Consider the following 21618-nt stretch of genomic DNA (forward strand, 5'->3'; position numbering starts at 1 on the left):
AACTAAACCACGGCCTCCTGGGTGCCCCTGGCCAGCAGGTGGCAGAGCAGCACTGGGGACGTATGTCCACACCTCAGGGGTCCACTCGGCAAGGGAGCCATGACATCCTCAGGGGATGTGGGTGGTGTCCCAGGTGTCCCCTCACCCTCTGGTCTCGCCCAGAGCCAAAGCCCAGGGCCCTGGGCCAACTCCCTAGGTCCGGGCAGGACCTTTCCAGGCCCCCCGGCCACCCGAGGAGGGGGCAGGAGGGAGATGGGTGCTGGGCTCCTGAGGACAGGGCTGCCAGTTCCATGCACCCCCAGGTGACCCCTGAGGCCCATCCTGGGGCGGTAAACCAGGCCGCCAGCCCTCAGACACCCTGCCTCCAGGCCCCTGCCGTGCCTGCGGTCCCTTCTGTTCTTGCTCCCAGAGCAGGGATGGGGGCGGGGGGTGTCAGCAGGGCCCTGATGCTCTGCCTGCCCCACCCGCACCCCGCCCAGCATCCCGAGGACCTGCGGTGGAAGTGGGCCAGCAGCACCCTCCTCCTCGCCTACGGCCAGATGGCAGACAAGGCCAGCGCCCACGTCCTGCCCTGGGTGGACAGCACCCTGTCCCGGCTGGTCTTCTACTTCCACTACAGCACCTGGGTACCGGCCCGCCCAAGCTGGTCTGCGCACTGCCACCCCCCGGCCGGGAGCTCCCTCCCCACCCGCCTGCACCCCGGGCTCCCGCAGGGCCGGGTCCGGCCTCCTCGCCTCCTCCCCACCTAAAGCCTCCTGGCCTCGTCAGGGCCCCACCCCGCCTCCCCTTGAAGCAAACCCTGGCTTTTCCCTTGGCTGCTGGGGGGCCGGGCACCTCCCACCACGGCCTGTGACAACAGACCCTGCTACACCCCCACCAGGACCTCTCCCGCACTCGGGGCCCGGAGCCTGGGGGGCCCCACAGCTGGGGGGGCGTGCACAGGTGCCTTCAGGACTCTTCCTGATGCCAGAGGGCCATCCGTGTATTCTTACTTTTAAACAAAGTCGCATGGGTTCCCCCCCTTCCCCCAACTCCCGTGGGGCCCCCGTGGGAGGTCTCTGCCAAAGCCCCTCCAGCCGTGGCCCTGCTGCCACATGTGACGGGGCTCTCCTGCTCTCCTGCCCCTCGGTGCCTCCACTCCGGACCCCACCCCCTTGCTCGGCGACCTGTGCCCCCCGCCCCAGGACGAGACCCTGAAGCAGAGTTTCCTCACGGCCGCCCTCATGCTGGTGCGGGCCCTCGGCCGCAACGCGGGCGCCCAGAGCTACGAGTTCTCCCAGGTCCCTGAGCTCCTGGAGTGTCTGACGGTGAGCGCCAGGCCCCGGGCGGAGGAAGGGCTCCCGGAGGGGGCCTCCCGCGAAGCAGCGTGAGGGGCACCACCGGGAGACGGTGGGCACCTTGGATTTCGAGTGGGCACAAACCCTTCACAGGCCTCCACCCCTCATCACTCACTTCTTACCATGCCCCTGAGCTGGAAGGTCCCCTTCCAGCCGACGTGGCTGAGACCCAGAGAGGCCAGCGCCACCCGTTCTGCTGAGACCAACCTCGTTCACAGCATGGTTCCTTGAAACGGGGCCCCAGAGAACCGCTCGGGGAGCGGAGGAAAGACACAAGGGGTGCCCAGTTAGAGCAGAGATGACAAGGGTAACAACAGCTCTAATTTACCGAGCTCCCGCTGTGACTCAGACATTCTGCTTTGCATGCCTTGCTTCACGTGCAACACAGGGGCCACGACGTGGTGTTATCTGTGAATGGACAAAGCTCAGAGCAGTTGGGAGACCTGCCCAGCGTCCTGCGGCTAGTGGCAGGGCAGCCAGGGCTCAGACTTGACCTGTCGATTCTAAAGTCTATGCTCTAGTTAAGTGGGGGCCAGGGCGCAGGGGCTCCCTGGGAAGGTGAGGGGTGTGAGCCTGTGGATTCCAGGGATGCTGGGCCCCAAGGTCCTCAGGCAGGGAGAGGACTCGGGGTCAGAGGTGGGAGAGGCCAGGCCTGAGTGACTCCGCCCTCCCCTGGGATTTGCAGCTTCTGATGGAGAAGGAGCCCCAGGACTCGCTGTGCACGTCCGCTCGCCAGCAGAGCCTCCAAATCATCTCCAGCCTCTGGTAGGCTTCCCGGCCCCACAGAGGCCCTTCCTCCCATCCAACACAGCCGCTCGCCTCGGGCTTGGTGCCAGCCAGACAAGTGAGATGAGAGAGACCAGACATCAAGGCCCGACTGGGCAGGGCTAGGGACCTGAGCCTGTGCGGGCCAAGGGGGCGGTGAGGACGGGCAGCTTATGGAGACCAGAGCATGTGGTCTCGGCCACAGCCACTGGGCAGAGTAAGCTGACCGTCCGACCCCCACAGACACTCAAGGTCAGAGCAGTCAATTCGTGGCAAGACCCCAGCCACACGCAGAGTCTAGAGCAGGCTCTAGCGGTCGGGGAAGGAAGTGCCAAGGGAAACTGAGTCTAGACGCCAACGACCTCCTAGGGGAGGGAGGGAGGCTGGCTAAGGTCCGGAGGGAATCCCAGCGCCAGAGGTGGCTCCCGACATAGCAGCTACAGGTGGGGCGAGGCTGGACCAGCCTCCCCGCTTGGCCAGATCAGAGTGAGCCTGACGAGCCAGCGGAGGCCGGGGAGTTCAGCTGCCTGCTCTCAGACCGCAGAGCAGGTGCGGGCAGGAGCCAGGCATCCTGCGGGCCCTGCGTGGCCCTGGGCACAGTGGCAGGTGGAGCTGGGCGGCCTTCCCCAGAGCAGGTAGAACAGGCCGTGAGCTCTCCGAGCCTCAGCTTCCGGATCCGGTCATTCCCAGTGACCTCTGACCACCTGCAGCATCCCAGGCACTGTTCTGAGTCCTAGCAGCCCGCTGGGAACCCGCAGGGAAGGTCCCTGTGCTCTGAGAGCTGACAGCTGGGGAGGGGGCACAGAACGAGCAAACCATACATTTCAGAGACTGACGAGAATAATGAAGAAAAATGAGACGGGATTAACGAGACAGGGAGGGAACGTGAAACCCTCGGGCTGAGAACTAAATGAGGCTCAGGGCCGCGACAAGGAGAATCAGTCGACCGAGTATCGGTTGACTGAGCACCTCCCTGGCGCCAGGCACCCCGAGGCTTCTGTCGGAACGACACTAAGCAAAGACCTGAAGGTGAGAGAGGGAGCCGTGTGGGTAGCCGGCCGGCCGAGGGGAAGGCAGGGGCAAAGGCCCGGGGGCTGGAGCACAGCTGAAGAAGAACCAGCGAGGGCTCAGAGTGGTTGGAGGGGAGTGAGAGAGCGGCGGGCACGGCCGATGCCCCGGGGGTCACAAGGAAGGTCGTGCAGGGATACTGGCTCTTGGCTGAGCGAGGCGGGGCCCCTGCATGGACCGCCTTTGAGAAAGACGTCTGGCAAACATGGCGCGTTGATGGCACGCACAGTGGGCGGGAATGGGGAGCCCGGGTGAGGCCCAGACGGCAGGCCCGAGGGCCCGAGGTTGTGGTCGTCGGCATCCGGATAGCATTTAAGGCCAGGGATGGAGGAGAAAGGGCCGAGGCCTGGGCATGAGAGGGTGAGGAGGGGGCCAGAGCCAGCAAGGGAGTGGGAGCAGGTGCGTGGGAGATGGGGGCAGGGAGACCCGAGCCCGGGAAGGCCCTTCTGAGAAGGAGGCGGTCACCTCTTCAAAGCTACCGATGCCCCCGAGACCAGGCCACGGAGCTGCCAGGTGGAGCCCACCTGGGACAGGCCAGGAGCAGGGGGTGCTCGGGCAATGTCTGACCCGGTGGACTCGGGCGGGCAGAGCGGTCAGTGCAGACCACCCTTGCAGGGGCGGGGGGAAAAGCGGGAGGAGAGAGGCGGGCGCTGCCTGGAGAGGAGTGGAGTCGGGGAGGGTTGTGGGAAGCAGGAGAAAATGCCACTCACGGGAGTGCCAGGCGGCCGTAGCCCACGTAAAACGCTGGATGGTGCTGGCAAGTAGGAGGCAGGCAGTCAACAGAGCTATTATTCCTTGAGACCTCGGAGAATGAAAGTTTGGCATCAGTCGCTGAAACGGTGCTGTTAAGGTCCCAAAGCTGGCTGGGGCAAGACCAGCCTGCGCAGGAAAGGGAGCTGGGCTGAGGGCTGCTCGAGGCCCTGCTCCCAGGCCCAGCATCCCTGACAAATCCTGTCCAGAGGTCCACACAGCCCTGGGGGCAAAAGGCCGGCAGACAGTAGTGTGCCCGTGAGCCGCTGGGCAAACGCAGGAGGGCCTGGGTCTGTTCTGGCAGGTGCCTGGCCCCCACACCCCGTCCCTGCCCTTGTTCACACACAGTAAGCTGAGGCCGCCCCTGGACTTGGAGAGGAAATCTCGGCTTCTGTCCATCAGCCTCCACAGTGTGCTGTCCCTGCCACTGATGGAAGTTCTGGAAAAACACACCTGCCTCTTTCTGGAGCCGCCCAACATACAGGTGTGAATCTAGCATCCCCACAGCCTACAGGAGGGGACCCTCAGGCAGGGTATCCAGCTTTGCCTGCTGCTCTCGGCTCGGGAGGGGGCAGGCTGGACGGGCAGAGGGCCTTGACACCACCCCACCCCCCTGCCCCAGGCCGGGAAGGAGCCCTGACACGCTCTCCACCCGCTGGCGGAACACCCACCCCACCCCAGATTCCGCCGCGGAGAGATGAAGCCGCTCAACTGGGAGGCGCCTGCCATTGCGGGCCTCCGCCACCAGGGGGCGCGCGCCATCTCACCAGGTCCTGCCAGCCCCTGGCGCCTGAGTGTGGGCTGCAAAGGGCTGGGAGGCCTGTTAACTGAGCACCTGCTGTGTGCCAGGCGCAGCATCTGCGTTAGCTCATCCTTCCAGTAGCGACTGTCCAGAGAGTGAGGAAACCAGTTCAGAGAAAGAGGGTGTCTGGAGGGAGGGTCAGCGTTGCCCCACCCCCGACCCCGGCCCTGCTCTTCACACCACACCCCCAGGCCGGACCCAGGCTGGAACCTTGGCTGAGGGGTGAGAGTGAGGGGCCCCATGGGCCGGGGGCAACACCACTGCAGCAGCCCTCCAGAAGGGAGGGTGTCTGCCTGCACCCCAACCCTGCAGGAGTCCAGGGTGCCACTGTGGCCAGATGACTTCACAGCTGGCTGCCCCAGAGAGCACAACCGTGGAGCCAGGCACTGAGCAGTGGGGCTCTGTCTATTCACAATCAGTGTCCACCTCCACCCTGGCAGGGGGCTGGCTCCAACCAGTTCTCAGGTGACAAAGGCAGCTCAGAGAGCCGAAGTGAGCTCCCCAGGACCCCCAGGGAGTTGATGGTCAAACCACCCCCCTGCCACCGCTCTGCTCCAGTGGGTCCTTCCTACAGCCCCTCCATCCCTGAGCAGACCAGGCTAGCAAAGCAGCAAAAGTGGGGGGCTCCTGTGTGAGACCCAGGAATCAGGACCAATGTAAAATGAAAATGTGACTTCCATTGGAAATTTTTTGAGAATTTCAAGATGGCAAGAGCAGAGCGCTAAATCAAGCACATAGAGCCTTCTGAGCCAGGTCTTGTGCAGGTTGCATGCCTGTGAACTTGGAAATGATGTTGCCTCAGCCACCTGAGAAACCTGTGCCCAGCTGCCCAGTGGGGATTCCAGGGGCCTCCCTGGGCATGATGTGAACTCACTGGTGTGCAGCCTGGCCTGGGGAGTGTGCAGGAAGTGGGTGCCGCCAGCATCGGGAGGCCACTCGGCCAGCCTCCATCCCACCTGGGCTCGGCGGCCACCTGACCTGCTCCACGTCCCTGCACAGACCCTCTATAACCAAACCTCGGAGGCCCTGGACCAGATGCTGCAGAGCTTCATCGTGCAGAACCCCACGGCCGACGAGCTGCACTTCCTGCTGTCGGTGAGGGCGGCAGTGGCGGGGCAGCTGGGGGTGGCACAGGCAGGGCAGAGGGTGGACAGAGGAGGATGCCCCAGAGGAGGCAGGGCCTGAACCAGGGGTAGGAGTGACCCAGGAGCACAGAGGCTCGAGGACTGTCCGTCACTAAGGATCACGGGGGTTTGAGACAACAGGTGCAGCCTGGCAGCAAGCGGGCCATGAACACCACACCAAAGGGAGCCAGTGGCCTGGCCTGGAGGGAGCTGCCCTCCCCCCAAGGGACTTCCCCTGCAGCAGTGTCCCCAGCCATGAGGGGGCTCATAAGCCCACCACCCCCACTCCTGTCACTGCCCTCTAGGAGTCCCTTCCTGAAAGGAGAGGCTACCCAACAGGAGGGACAATCCAGTGTCGGTGGGGGGTGGGGGCAGACAGAGGAGGCTGCCTCTCCTGGGAGGGTGGGAGGTCGGGGCCAGTGGCCTTCACCTGGGTGATGACAAGAAGGCCACTAGGTGGGAAGGGAAGGGAAGGGCCCAGCAGGCAGAGGGCACAGTGGGGGCAAAGGCGAGCAGCACCAGTGAGCACAGTGGGCCAGAACGGAGAGAGGGCCCTTGAGGCTGGGGCCTAGGGAGGGTGCTGGGGGGGTGGGGCTCCGAAGCAGGGGCAGCCAACCCGGAGCACAGATGGGAGTCGGGGTGTGAGCGCATCCAGGAGGAAATACTGTCTGCATTTTCCTTCACCTTGAGCTGCAAAGCAGTACGCCCCTCCCCGGCAGGGTGGCAACAGACCCCAGCAGTGCCAGCAGTGGCTGTCTGCCTCCAGTGGAAGGCACAGTGGTTGTCACAGGATGTGACCGAGTCACAGAATTTCCAAACACGTTATCCTCGGCCAGCGTCAGAATCACTAGCTCGATGATCATACATACATTCCCTTAACAGAGAGGCTCAGACATGGCTTAGAAGTGCCCAGCATAACTGTTTTTTGTTTGTTTGTTTGTTTCCCGCTTTTTAGGGCCGCACCCAAGGTACATGGAGGTTCCCAGGCTAGGGTCCAATTGGAGCTACAGCTGCTGGCCTGCACAGCCAAAGACAGCCACACCAGATCTGAGCTGCGGCTGTGACCTACACCACAGCTCACGGCAATGCTGGGTCCTTAACCCACTGAGTAAGGCCAGGGATTAAACCTGCAACCTCATGGTTCCTAGTCGGATTCGTTGCCACCGAGCCACGACGGGAACTCCAGCATAACTGTTTCAATACGCCTCAGTATTCCTTTGTGATTCCATGCCTTCATTTATGGCGTGCATAGAAAAGCATGGTTCTGGAAAGAGGTGTACTGCGAGAAACCAGTAGGAACCAAGAGACTCAAAGGGCTTTGAGCAAGAGGAGCGTGTCTGCTACAAAAAAAATGACTCTTCCTCTTGGTGCGAGGTGGCCTAGAGCCGGGGGATGAGCCGAGGCTGTGCCAAAGGACAAGGAAGGGGAGACGGGAGAGGGGTGGAGCCCGAGCCTTGGCTGGGAGTGAGAGGGGCCTGATCCGAGGCGGTGGTCTGGTCTCGGGCGGGTGGTGTTAGGCCCCTGAGCAGAGCTGGAGAGCGAGTGAGCTGGAGAGCGAGTGAGCTGGGCCTGAGCCAGGAAGTGGCTGGGCATGATGATGGGTGTGGCTTGAGCCAAGGGGTGTGGCCTAGGCTGAGGATAGGCGAGACCTGGGCCGGTGGGTGGGGCCTGGGCCAGGGGTGTGGTCTGGGTTGGCGGTGGGCGTGGCCTGGTCGGTGAGCAGGGCCTCCGCCCAGGGCAGGGCGGAGCCAGCCCCGAGCAGAGGTCCCAGGTTGCAGCACCCTTCCCACCTGCAGCATCTGTACGTCTGGCTGGCATCTGAGAAGGCACACGAGCGGCAGCGGGCTGTACACCTATGCATGAGCCTCCTCAAGTTCCTGAGCCACAGCCTCTACCTGGACGTGAGTACTCGGCTCTGCAGCCCCACACCCACACCCCCTCTGCTCCCCGCGGAGCCACCCTTCTCCCAGAGGCTGCGAAGGCTCATGGGGTTCAAGGCCCGTTGGGTCCCTGCCATCAGGACAGGCTGGGTCCCGGACTCCCGTGTGGCCCGGCCAAGTAATCCTCCTTTTTATACGTGAGGAAACAGGCTGGGTAGGGGGTTGGGGACACGGGCTCAAGGCTGCCAGCTGAGCGCTGAGCCCACGTGCCCTGAAGCCTGGTCCAGGAGACGGCTCTTACCTCGAAGCCTTGGGCAGGGTCTCCCCGCTGAGCCTGCGTTTCTCGGGAAGCGGGAAGAAAGGAGACCTCGGAGGGCTACAGTGGGAGTCAGGTGGGGTCCGGGGCCGTGAAAGGGCTCGTAGAGGCTGCAGTGCTGCCCTGGGCTCAGGTCGACGGCCTCGCGGGAGCCGCCATCCTCCCCGCGCCCTCGCGCATCCCAAGCCCATCCTCACGGATCACAGCGTACCCGCCGTCTGCCACGAACACCCTTAGGGTGAATGAACATCAGCATGGGTTCAGGGAGCGAGTGGTGCTGCGTTCCTCAGCCCAAACCAGCATCAGCTCCTCAGGGAGAGGAAGAAATGAGTTCCCCGGAGGAAATGAGTTCCCCCACCTGATGCCTGGCGGGCAGCGCCTTTTTAAGGGAGGCGGAGAGGCAGGCGGACTGCCAGGCGGTGCGGGCTGGCTCTGCCCGAGGAAATCTCCCCGGACAGACCTCCTCCAGCACTCCTTTGATGAGGGGGCCTCTCTCCAGGGGTTCAAATTGCCTTCAATTTACTCAAAATCAATTTCCAAACACAAGACTGGATCCGGAAGAGGCAAGAGAGGCACTTACCTCTGGGCACAAAAAATTATGGAGACACCAAAATACTCTCTCTGCAAACAAGATCAATATTTTAATGTGCGGTTTGGAACAATCGAATCGCCAGACTATGGCCACCTGTGGTTGGGAATAAAGTTGCATTGGAACCAGGGCTGGGGTTAGGGTGAGGTGAGTGGGGCCGGGCGGTGGATGTGCCGGTCAGAGCCCGTCTTTACAAAGTTTTGAAGCGTTATTCCTCATGGGTTTTTTGCCTTCATTTTGACTTTTATAAATATCACCTTAAAATACTATTTCTCAGAGTTCCCTGGTTGCCTAGGGTTAAGGATTCTCACTTATTGTCATGTATGGTCACTGCTGTGGTGCGGGTTTGACCCCTGGCTCGGGAACTTCCACGTGCCATTGGTGCAGCAAAAAAAAAAAAAAAAAAAAATACATATATAGGAGTTCCCATCATGGCGCAGAGGAAACGAATCCGACTAGGAACCATGAGGACACGGGTTCAATCCCTGGCCCTGCTCAGTGGGCTAAGGATCTGGCGTTGCCGTGAGCTGTGGTGCAGGTCACAGATGCGACTGGGATCTGGCATTCCTATAGCTGTGGTCTAGGCTGGTGGCTACAGCTCCGACTGGACCCCTAGCCTGGGACCCTCCGTGTGTCGTGGGTGCGACCCTAAAAAGACAAAAAAAAAAAAAAGCATACATACAAATATATACACACACACATATACTTATATGTTCGTGTATATGTATAGATGTGTGGGTGTGTATGTATGTGTGTATATAGTGTTATTCCTCTTGAGTTCTGAGTTTTTGGTGTACATTTTGCCAGACCCAAATCCCAGCCCTGGCACACGATTTGAGGGGATCCATTCTGACACTGGCTGTGCTGCCATGAATGTGTGGCGGGGCAGGATCTGCCGCCAGTGGTTCCCCTGTGCTCTCACCACAGCCAAAAGAGGACCTCAAAAGGATGGGGCAGCTGGTGGGCATGCTGGGGATTCTGTGCCAGGACCCGGACAAGGCCACTCAGGGCTCCAGCCTGGAAACAGTGGGCCATCTCTACCAGCTCCTGATGCGCCAGAGAGGTGAGCTTCTGCCAACCTGCACAGCAGGCCCGCTCCCACCCCAACCACAGCCTCAGCCCAACCCACTCCCGCACCCCTCAGCTCACCTCCCCGCAAACTTCCTGCCGACTCACGTCTAACCTCAGCCAGAGCCCAGCAATGGCCTCCATCTGCCTGCCACACTCTGACTCACAACCCCAAACTCTGACACTGGTGTGACTGATTACAAACAACCCCACCCTACCTCCTGCCGGCCCCAACCTGGACCCCAACCCGCCTTTGCCTGCCCTCACCCCTGCCCAATCCCACCTGGCCAGCAGGGGGAGCTTCACAAGTGCGAGCCCCGGCCCCCAAGCACCTGTCCCAGGCCAGTGAGGATGGAGCCCCCTTCTGGAGCAGCGGGGACCAGAAAGCCATTCGCTACAGCCCCCAGGAGATGGAGCTTCCAAAGGAGGGCACCTTCCAGCCCAGCAGCTCCCAAGTCTTCAAGGTCAAAGCCCTTAGAATCCTGGGCAGGTCTGGGCAGGGCGGGGTGGGGGGCGTGGCCATGCTCTGCCCCAACCCCCACTCTGCCTCTCTGACGGAGCTCCCCCTGGAGCCGGGTATGAGTATTAAAACCGAGGCCAGGACCTGGCCTCCGCCTCTGGTGCTGAACGGAGAGCTCTGGAGAGCCCTCAGCCCCCAACCCCTAGCCTGGGAAGGGGTGGATGGGGGAGGGGCCTGGGGGAGGGCTGGGGACAGACTCTGGGTGGGCAGCGAGGCCTGAGCCCCAGCTCTGTTGCTCGTGGCTGTGCAACCTCGGACTAGCCCCTTCTGCCTGAGGCTCAGTTCCTCTTTGAAATGGGCACAGTGGTGCCAATGACGTTCCGGGTGCCAGGAGCTCCTAATTATCGGTGGTGCTGGCAGGGCAGCTCCCACAGTGGGCATTCTCCTGGGCACCAGGGGACAGCTTTTCAGTTGGTCTGATTTTGCAGGTTGACCGCTCTGCAGCTATAGCCCCAGAGGCCTCACTCTCCCCCCACCACACACACCCCGAAAGCCAAACCCTCCTCTTTTGAAGGCATAGCCTGTCTCCCCTCTTCCACGGTCCTCGGATCTCCCGCTGCCACACCCTCCTCGGTCAGTGGCTTGGGGGTGTCCAGCAGTTCCAGTGTCCAGCTCAGTGAAACTCCGTGTCCCTGGCACAGTCCGTATCTGTGTGAATTGTGTCCTTTTCTGAAGATGAGCGAGGCTGGGGCACAGGGTGTAGGCTGGATGGGGCTTCGTGTTCTGAGGGGTCAGTTCACGACGTCTCCACTACGGTGACTTCGGCTTCTTCTTCCAGTTGAACCCCCGCCTGATGGAGGCCCTGTCTTGCGGGGCTTGTCAGTCTCCTCGTGAGACCTCCAGGCCAGACAGGGGCCTCGCCAGGGCCCAGCACAGGGCCGGGCTTCAGCAAACACCGTAAAGTTGAACCAAATGATGAAGCAGCAGCACAGGGCTAGTAGGTGCCCAGCGGGTTTTGAATCCAGCCCTGCCTGACTCCAGAACCCGTGCCTGCTGCAGCTGCAGTGGGTCGTCAGCATGCTGAGGCTAATTGGAAGTTTAGTACAGAAAATCTGAAGCCCTGGGGCCACTACGTCAATTTCCAGGCCCAGAATGGGGACACCAGGCGTGGCTTTGGTTTCTGCCAAAGATCCTGGGCTGAGGGCAGAGGAGGGGCTGAGAGGAGGGCTCCCTGGGGACCAGCTCGGGGGAGGGGTGGACCCTGAGTGCACTTGAGCTCTCAGGTGGGCTGAGTGGCTAGGAACATAAGGTCCAGGACCCGGGAAAGGCGGTCCGCCCCACTCTGCATGGTGCCCACACAGGGGGAGCGGGCTTTCAGCTCTGGCTCTCCTTGGACAGGAAGCATGACGGACAGAGCACAGAAAGGGAATAGGAGGGAAGAGTCTGCTACTAAAGGGATGGTAGTTCTGGCAAAGTTTAAGATGGAGAACAGACCTAGATTCTGGTCCCAAATAAGTCCCGGATTCCGCGTGTTGTCTTATATACACGATACCTTCCTCCCCACCGTCATCACCATCATCACACCATCATCTCACCACCATTGCATCACCATCGCACCATCATCACCATCATCTCACCACCATCGCACCACCATCTCACCACCATCAGACCACCATCTCACTACCATCTCACTACCATCTCATCACCATCGCACCACCATCGCACCACCATCTCACTACCATCTCACTACCATCTCATCACCATCGCACCACCATCTCACCGTCATCGCACCATCATCTCACCACCACGTCCACCATCACCATCGTCACTGCCACCACATTAACCCCCAGAACCGCATCCCCACCACCCCCATCAGCCCCCCACCACCACAACTGCCGTTACCATCTCACCACCACCACCACCACCAATCCCATCACCTCCATCACTGATACCTCCATCTCACGTTTACCCATGCCCTGGGTTAAAACAAGATACCTCAGGAGTTCCCCTGTGGTTCAATGGTAACGAACCTGACTAGTAACCATGAGGTTGCGGGTTCAATCCCTGGCCTCGCTCAGTGGGTTAACGATCCGGCGTTGCCGTGAGCTGTGGTGTAGGTTGCAGACGCGGCTCGGATCCCGCGTTGCTGTGGCTCTGGTGTAGGCCGGTGGCTACAGCTCCGATTCGACCCCTAGCCTGGGAACCTCCATAAGCCTTAGGTGCGGCCCTACAAAGCAAAAAAATAAAAATTAAAAGTAAGATACCTCAAAATATCTACCAATCCTGAGATAGTAGTCTTCTGGATTTAGCCAGAATTTAACAGTATAGGGAACAATTTTAAATGTAATATAACAAATGTTCTCACCAGATTTATGAATCTAATAGTCTAACACAAGAAGTTCTTTTTAGCTACAAATACTCCATTAAAATTATCTTAACATTCTAACCAATAACTAATAACCTAACCTTCTCCCATTTTACCAGAATTTTAGAATAGTGAAATCCTAATAAACCTTCTAACATTATTTCACACTGATTCTTATGTCTAACGTACATACAAACATCCTCGCAGACTTTCAAACACCTCAGCAAACGCCTTAACCTGCAAAGAAACAGTCTATCGTCCTAACATCCTCGCAAGCATACAGTTTTCCATCAGGCCCCCCAACCATCTCTCCCTCAGCAACATCTGTCTTCTTTGGTCTCCAGGTGCTCAGAGTCGGAGCTTTCCAATAGGACTTTCTGGGAGAATGGAGCTCTTAGCAATTGAAATGTGGCTTGTGCAACTGAGGAGCTGAATTTTCATTTTTACTTAACGTGAAATAGCTCCGTGTGGCTGGTGGCTACCCTCTTGGGCACCACTGCTCTGTCTTTCCAGAAGGTTCCACCCCTAAGCACCTCCTCTAGAAGACTGTGGTCTGAAGCTGTACAGCAGGGACCCCACCTCCCCATCTTGCGTTTCCCAAGAGCCCCTTCATCCCCCGGAGTGGTTCATGGCCTGGGGTCAGAGGTGACACTCACCCCCCTGGACCTTCAGGGTCCCTCCCGGGAGAATGTGAGCAGCAGCAGAGTCAGGTTCCCGGGCAAATCCTGCTGGGGACAGGAGCCCTGGGTTCTGGACACAGCCTGGCCCTGCCCAGCCCTACTGTGCGCCATAGACACACCTTCTCAGGCCTGGGCGGTGGCCAAGGTGACCTTGAAGATCCTTCAAAGGGCTGGAGCTGGGTTGCTCTTGACTGAAACTCTGTAAGAAGCAGGACTGGGTGGCAGCTAGCAGATGAGGCAGCCCCTGAGGTGAGGCCAGGGCAGAGGAGGGAAGGAGAGGACGCTGGCCTGGCTACCAGTGTCCCAGGACAAGACTGGGGTCCGAGTGAGGAAGGGGGCTGTGTCCTGGCCCTTCCGTGGGCATCAGCCCTCTCATCCTGCCGCTGGGGTGTCATGGGCGCAGAGACGTGCAGACGTGAAAAGTGGGTGACATGCTGGGCACCCAGAGGAGTGGGGCTCAGGCATCTAGATTCTAGTTCAGAGACTCAGAGAGCCTGGAACAAAGAGGAGGAGAAGCAGTGGAGGTGGGGACATGGGCGCCCAGCCCAGGTGGCCACGGTGACCCGGGCCTCCATCCCGCTGCTACAGGAAGTCATGAAGCAACTCACGATGGCAGAGCTGGCCGACCTCATCTGGACAGCCGTCAACGGCCTGGGCTCCTCCAGCCCCTTCCGCGTGCAGGCGGCCGCCGACATGCTGCTGGCTGTCATCCAGGAGCATGGGGCCAGGCTGGAGACCGTGAGGGCGTCATCCGCTGAGGGCCCGCCAGGACGGGGCAGGGGGCAGAGGGACGGGCCCAGTAGTCAGCACCCGGGGGCTAGAGCCTCAGGGCCAAGGCCGTGTCCCTGAGCATGGGCCTGAGGGGGGAGATACAGTCCCCACTCTCAGCAGTGACCACTCTGAGAGGTTCCAATGGGGGGCGGGGAGGAAGGGCCTGAGCAGGTGTCCCAGGGCCCTGGGTGTCGTGTGCAGGGTCTGGGACAAACATGCATTGACTGAGCGGCTGCTCCACGCCCAGTGGGGCAGCAGGGGCGGTGGAGGGGGGGGCACATGCAAGAGCGAGTGGAACTCGTCTCCCCATCAGGCTGGGACACCCTCTCTGACCTGGTGTCAGCGCAGACTCCCAGGGCAGGGCTGTGCCACCCGCTCAGAAGAGCACATATCTGAAGTGGCTCCAAGGGGGGGCCTGGCCTCCCCCCAAGACCAGCCCTCGCCCCATACGCCTCCTCCCTGCACAGGTTGCCAACCTGAGCCGGGCCATCCACCTGCAGCTCTGCTCCGTCCGCATCCCCCAAGCCAAGCAGAACGCCCTGCAGGCCATCACCCTGCTGGCCCGGAACCACACCCCCGAGCTGGTGGCCGCCTTCCTGGACTTCTCCATACCTCTGGACAGGTGCCCAGACCACCGCCCTCCCTGCCCCACGGCCACGCCCCCATCCTCCCCGGGGAGGGGGGACCCTCCCCCACCCAGGGCTGGGAGCCACATAGCTGCTCATTTATCGTGCACCTCCTGGGGCCGGCTCTCGGGAGGCACTGCTCACCGTTCATTCTGTCGGTTGTAGCATCCAACACTCCCACCCCAGCCTCGACCCCTGTCACCTGACCAGAGGGCCCGGAACCCTGGGTGCTCCTGGCAAGACCCCAGCCAACACCACCCCTTGCCATCCTTCCTGCTCCTCCAAGGACCTCCCTTCCTGCCCCACGGTGGCCACCACAGCCCCCAGACCCCTGAGCCTGGAGATGGTACTTTCTCTCCCTAAAATTCCAGTTCCGAATCCTGGGTCTTCCGTCTCTACCACCTGCTACCCATTCACCACGTGCCTGCCTTGAGGCACTCCCTGGACCTTGAGGACGTAGAGTGACCTTGGGAAATCTCACCATGTTTCCCTGGCCACGATGTCGCTGTGTCTGGATCGCCCCTCTTCCAGCGATCTGGCCTCCATCCCCCCCTCAGCCCCCACTCCCACGGTCATGCCCTCGTCTCCATCACCCCCAGATTCAAGCATCTCTCCCCTGCTTCTGACCACCGCCCACCTCACTGTCTCTGGTACCCAGTGAGCCTCTGCCCTCCAGGACCTGCCCATTCACCGCCTTGCCCACCTTCTCGTGGCCCCTCGCCTGTCTTCATCTCCCTCCTGCCAGCATAGATTCCATCTTCCCGGGTTTAAGGAACTCCCTGGACACACGCCAAGCCCCTGGGCCCCTCTGTCATGTTTGGCTGGCAGAACTCACCTCCAGTTAAACCTGCCTCTACCCTGCACGCCGGCACCTGTGCAGCCAGGTGCAGGAAGAACACACCCCACCCTGCGTATCCCGGTCGCACACCTCCACAGGCCCCTCAGTGCTGCCTGGAAACGAGCTGCCTGTCCCCGCCTCTCCCTCTCCTCAAGCCCCGCCCCTCTGCCCCTCTTCGCACCCAGCTGCCAACCTTGGTTCCATTCCACTGAAAAACCAGAAGCCACCAGAAGAGAACTCCCACAAGCTCCCAGCACCTGCACCTGCTCCCAGCATCTGCACCTGCTTCCGGGAAGATTTCTAACTTCCTTGTGACCTTTTTGGTTCCGTTAGTAATGTCTAGTTTTCTTGCCTTGTGACCCGAGACTGGCATCTAAAGTGTCTGCTTTCTGGAATTTACTGATCCTTTGAACAGTTTATGTGAATATTCCACGGGCAGCTGAGAAGCTGTCTTTTCTGTTATCAAATGCAGGACTGGCTGTACAGCCACAGGTTTTAGCCTAGTGATTGGTGCTAGGTCTTCTGCCTCCTGACTCAATCTGTGTCCATTTGATCTGTCTTGCACTGAGAACAGGGAATTAAACCCGCCTGTTCTTCCCATGTTTCTCTCTGTGTATCCTGCCATCTCCTGGGGTTTAAGTCACAAGGTCGCCGTGTTATTTGGTGTGTACTTATTCACAAGGGTTCTGTCTTCTTTATGAATTGTGACTTTCAGCATTAAAAACTGCCCTGCCTGTCGCATTTAATGCCCGGAGGGCTCGAATCCCACTTTGTTGTCAGGAGCACTACCTCTGCTTTCAGTTGTTTCCTACCGGCCCAGCAAGCATTCGTCCATGTTTTAGTTCAACCTTCCAGAATCTCTTTGTTTTAGGCGCTATCTTGTAGACAGTATATAGTTTGGTCTTGATCTGTGATCTAAGGTGAAAATCTTTTTCATGGGTGAGCTAAGTGCATTTACATTTTTTGATATGAATGAGAGGCTGAATCTCAACTCTGTCGTAATATTTTGTAATTGTGTGTGTTTTATGTGCTATGTTTTTTTTTCCTATGAGACGTGTATTCTTTGATCTTTAGCTGTTTTTTTTTAAGAAGGGTTGTGTTTTTGTTCCAGTTGTTGCCTTTGTACTCCTAACCTATTTCAACACCCTTAGCCCCTTGTTTTCCTATTTAATCTTTCAATATTAACTAAGAACATTTATCAGTTTTCACGAATATCCTTAAACGCTCATCCATCCATCGCCCTGTAACAACCAGTGAGATAATTCTGTCTTCCTCTCAGCACTGCCTTCACTTCTTTGTCCAGATCTTTCCCTGTGATGACAACTCTCAGGACTTAGAACAACTTTCACATAAAATAGACCTCACATGTTATTATATATTATAACACAGGGTATACTATTAATACTATATTAATAATGTGGCACATGGCGTCCCTGGTACTTATCTGTCTTATAACTGGAAGTTTGTACCTTTGACCCCCCTCATCCAGTTCCCCCTCCTCCCCTACCTCCCACAGCCTTACCGCTGGTCTCTCTTTCTATGAGTTTATTTGGGTGTTTTTGGTTTTGTTTTTGTCTTTTTAGGGCCGCACCTGCGGCATACGGAGGTTCCCAAGCTAGGGGTCAAATTGGATCTACAACGGCTGGCCTACACCACAGCTCACAGCAACATGGATCCTTAACCCACTGAGCGAGGCCAGGGATCGAACCTGCATCCTCATGGATCCTAGTCGGGTTTGTTACCACTGAACCACACTGGGAACTCCCTGATTCACTCTTTCTATGTGTTTCAACATGAGCACCACGGTAAGTCAAGTCGCCACCTGTCAGCACACAAAGATACCACATTGACCCTGTGCCCCACACGGTAGAGTCGTCCCCATGACTTAATCATTTTGTAACTGGAAGTCTGTACCCCTTAATCCCCCTCTTCTCTTTCTCTCTTGATTATAGTTTTGAGTGTTAGTGGTGCTCCATTTTTGGGCGCCGTCTTCAGAGGCTCCGGTCCCTCGAGCGCCAGTCTTGCCTCTTGCCTGTCTTCCACTTCCACGACTTTCTCCGTGGCCCCTTCACGCCTGTCTTTAACGCATCTTTATTTTCTTGGTGGTCAGAACGCTTCCTCAATGCCCCTTACCACGGTTTTTCATTGGAGCCTTATCTTTCCTGAGCACCTTGTAAATTTTTTCCACTTCTAAATTCAACTGGCTCTTTCCTTTCATATTAGAGGCTCTTTTTTTTTTTTTTTTTTTTTTTTTTTTTTTTTGGTCCTGTTTGAATTTAGAATTCAAAGTGGTTTTTTATATCTTCAAATGTGTTCTGGAGTATATTGGCCCGCATCTGGAGTGCTGTCCTAACAACTTTTCTGCTTCATGGTCGTTTTTCGGGGAGGAATTTTCTCATTTGATGTGTGTCTTTTTGTTTCCTGGGAGGTTTTTGCAACAACTCTACAACCTATAACTTCTCTCCGGTTCATCTACAACACTGTTGGAGTGTTTGGTAGGATTTCAAGTTCAATGGCACCCTCTTCTGTCAGTCCAGCGAAGTCTGGATAACCTAGCAGGTTTTCAGCTTGGAGGTAGGTGGAAGGAAAGGCTAGGAATCCAGTTTTGGGTGCTTGTTTCTCTTGCGGGTCCTTCAGTTTTTCCTTTTTGCACCTTTTTACCAGCCGGTTTCCAATGGGGACGTTTTTCTCTGGTGCCCTTTTTTCCTCCCCAAAGCTGTGTGTCTTGAAAGCTGCCCTTCAAATGAGCCTACTTCTCAGTCGCCTTCCTGTGGTCCCTTGGTCTCCCTTTTCACTTTTTTAATATTTTCAGACTTCAGACGGACCTCGTCTTCCCGAAGTGATCTAGATTAACTCTGAGCCCGCTGCTGGCTCTGTCTGCTCTCCTCTCCTCTCCGTGGCTCCTCCCGTGCTGCCTGCACCTGCCGCAAAGCCTTGCCGCCGAGCAGAGCTGCGCTGGGATGGAAGCGGCTGCAGGCTGGGGCAGGCAGGTCGCTTTCCCGCTTCTTGCGTGTTTCTCGGAAGTCACGGTGGGGTATAGTTTTCCTTTCCCTTCTTGTTTTTCAAGGAAATCCTTATCAGCGGGGCACCCAGACGGCCACAGTGGTCCTTAGTTGCCCAGGTCTAGAATTCAGTTTTTTCCGTGCTGGAATCCACATCTTATTACCTCAGTTCTCAGAACCCCATCTTTTCCCGCTTCAACATCCGTGAGGTGGGAGCGCGTTTTACACTGATGGTCTGACGTGGGGTCTCAGTCACCTGGGGACCCTCTCAGCCCGAGACCCTTCACATGTAAAAGTCTCTACTGGAGGGGGTTTTTTGTGGGGGCACTGGTGATGTGAATTCAGACCCCAAAGTAGACTTTATGGCTCGGATTCTCAGGAGACCCCCTCTGCTTTCCTCAGGTGCTGAGGGAGCATCAGGTTTTCTTGCTGTTTCTTTCTGCAAAGGCAGGGTTTTCATTTCCTTCTATCGCCTGCAGCCCTTGGGGTGCCCCCATTAGACTCCCACCTGGATAACTTTTCTTTCTTAGAAGCCCATGAAATCATAGTGATGTGTCCTGAAAGCATAAGCAGAGTCGAGTGGGAGGTGCCTTCCAGGATTCTCTTGTTATCTGTCTTTTCTCTCTCACGTTGTTTCATGCCTCAGTGTTCAGTATATCTGGAGTTTGTTCGTGTTCGTTGCTGTATAGTATTCCATCGCTGGCTGCGAGCTGCCCAGTGACCACAGTTGGGCACTCAGGTTTGGGTCTTTGGTTATCAGTGCCACTGTGAATTTGCTCATACGGGTGCCCCGAGGCCCATCCACACCCATTTTCCGTAGTGCTGGCACGTAGCCACCTCCAACATAGGATGCAAAATGTTGACAAAGTGCTAAAACCCCCACTGGCTCCCACAGCAAGAGTTCCTGCTGCTTTACATCCTCACCAACACTTAACAACAATGCTTTAGCCACAACCATCAAAACCTTAGCCCCTCCGGCAGGTGGGATGAATCATAGTTGCATATCGAGGTTCACTTTGCTGATTCGACAGTGAGGCTGTCCGTCTCACACGCTTTTGGCCACTGAGACGCCGCCTTTGGTGAGATGCCTGTTCAGGGATCCTACACACTTTCCTATTGCGTTGTCCCTCTTTTTCTTACCCATTTCTAGAAACTCTTGATGTAATCTGCATACACATCCTCTGTTGCTTATCATGTGACCTATCTCCTTCCGTTCCGCAGCTTTCCTCTCTCTCCCTTACGAGGGTCTTTGATGAAAAGGAGTTCCAAGTTCCATCAGCCTCAGAAGTGACCTTATACAACAAGGTCCTACTCTACAGCACGGGGAGCTGTATTCAATATCCTGTGATCGATTACAATGGGAAAGAACCTAAAAAATCAGGTAGCGTTCCCTGGTGGCTCAGCGTGTTAAGGATCTGGCATTTCTGCTGTGGCTCAGGTCACAGCTGTGGCGCAGGTTCAGTCCCTGGCTTGGCAACTTTTGCATGCTACAGGCATGGCCCATAATAACAACAATAATAATAAATAATGTATATGTATATATACGTATCCCTGGATCACTTTGCTCTACAGCCAATACTAACACAACATGGTAAATCAACTATACTTCAATATTTTTTTGTCTTTTTTTGCCTTTTCTAGGCAACTCCCACAGCATATGGAGGGTCCCAGGCTAGGGGTCTAATCGGAGCTGTAGCCACCGGCCTACGCCAGAGCCACAGCAACGCGGGATCCAAGCCACGTCTGCGACCTACACCCACAGCTCACGGCAATGCCGGATCCTAACCCACTGAGCAAGGCCAGGGATTGAACCTGCAACCTCATGGCTCCTAGTTGGAGTCGTTAACCACTGAGCCTCAACGGAAACTCCGACTATACCTCATTTTTATTTCCTAGAAGTCCTAGGGTTTGCCTTTCTCATTCAGGCCTCCACCCACCTGGAAGTGATTTCCACGTAGATGCGAGTTGGGTTCCAGCTTCTTCTACTGTCCGGCATCCTTTCTGGAACACCCCTGCCTCTTCCTGCAGCTCTGGGTGCTTCCTTCCTGGGGTCGAGGGCCGTATGCTGGGGACCTGCGTTCGGGCTCTCCCTGCTCAGCAGTGCTCTGCTGGTCTGTCCCGCGGCCATCACCTGGGGTTCTAATTCCTACAACTTTATAATAATTCACCTCCCGGATGCAGAAAGGGCCCCCTCCTCCGCAAAACTGTTTGCATGTCTGCGTAACTTTTAGAATCGTTTTGCCAAGCTTTCTGCTTTTCCCTTTTTCCTTCTTCACCCTTGGCCGGCTGCCCTAATTAGATCGGCCCTCGACGTTGGGCCAGGAGGAATCCTTGGTTTGTCAGGCACATCCATCATCGCTCTATGCATGGCCTGCTTTAATTTACTTCTCTTCTGAGAGCAGGGATTCTTCTTGGTAACGGAAGACACGCCTGTGCGGCCATCACCCGGCCACAGCGCGGGCCTTGGTCAGGAGCCACGTCTAAGGACAGGGATGCCAGCCGTCCCTGCTTCCTCCCCCGCCCGCTCAGCCACCCAAGCCCCCTCATTCTTTCTTTTTAGACAGTGTGATTGCATCTAAACATAGTCCTAAAAACTTTCTTATAGCTCTTATAATTATAGTTTTTATAATTTTTTATAAAGAGTATCATGTCACGTGTAGCCTTTGGAGAGGTGGTTGCTGGCCGGAGAGCAATAGAGACGTTTAGATCCGGGTTGTCTGTTCGAATATAAATCTATTCTACTATAAATTCCCTTCTTTAGTGTCGCGTTGTGTGTCCCTTTCCATCTTTTTAATAGGCTATCTTTCTTTCTCGGGGCGTCGTAGGTGTGCGGGAGAATTAGGCAGAAAGCACAGCGCTTTCCCCCACTGGCTTCCTCCCTCGCTGGGCTCCTGCCTCGGCGCCGTCTTGCCTTGGTGGGGCTCGCTTGGCGCAGCGGCTGAGCCCGTGCTGCTACATCGTCACTCACTGACGTCCACAGTCTACCTGGGGTTCACTCTCGGTGCCGCACGTTCTGTGGACGTGGACAAGAACTCACGACTACAGTATCACGCGGACTAGTTCCCCCGCCCTAAACCCCCTGCCCTCTGCCTCTGCCTCCCTCCGCCCACAGCCCCCTGGCAACCACTGATGTTTTGACTGTCTCCATGGTTTGGCCTTTTCCAGAATGTCACGGAG

The 21618-nt window shown here is 57.4% G+C and overlaps 1 protein-coding gene across 1 annotated transcript in view; it reads left to right on the forward strand.

The window, feature by feature from the left end:
• Positions 1-21618, forward strand: part of MROH5 (maestro heat like repeat family member 5) — a 62057-nt gene that overhangs the window by 22928 nt on the left and 17511 nt on the right. Inside the window, exons 12-21 of the mRNA XM_021090549.1 lie at positions 480-626; positions 1185-1307; positions 2023-2102; positions 4269-4409; positions 5640-5817; positions 7643-7747; positions 9559-9694; positions 9991-10163; positions 13793-13942; positions 14443-14597. Coding sequence (XP_020946208.1) covers positions 480-626; positions 1185-1307; positions 2023-2102; positions 4269-4409; positions 5640-5817; positions 7643-7747; positions 9559-9694; positions 9991-10163; positions 13793-13942; positions 14443-14597 — 1388 coding nt within the window. The remainder of the gene's footprint in view (positions 1-479; positions 627-1184; positions 1308-2022; positions 2103-4268; positions 4410-5639; positions 5818-7642; positions 7748-9558; positions 9695-9990; positions 10164-13792; positions 13943-14442; positions 14598-21618) is intronic.

This window comes from Sus scrofa, chromosome 4 (genome assembly GCF_000003025.6).
Source record: "Sus scrofa isolate TJ Tabasco breed Duroc chromosome 4, Sscrofa11.1, whole genome shotgun sequence".
In the NCBI taxonomy this organism is placed as follows: domain Eukaryota; kingdom Metazoa; phylum Chordata; class Mammalia; order Artiodactyla; family Suidae; genus Sus; species Sus scrofa.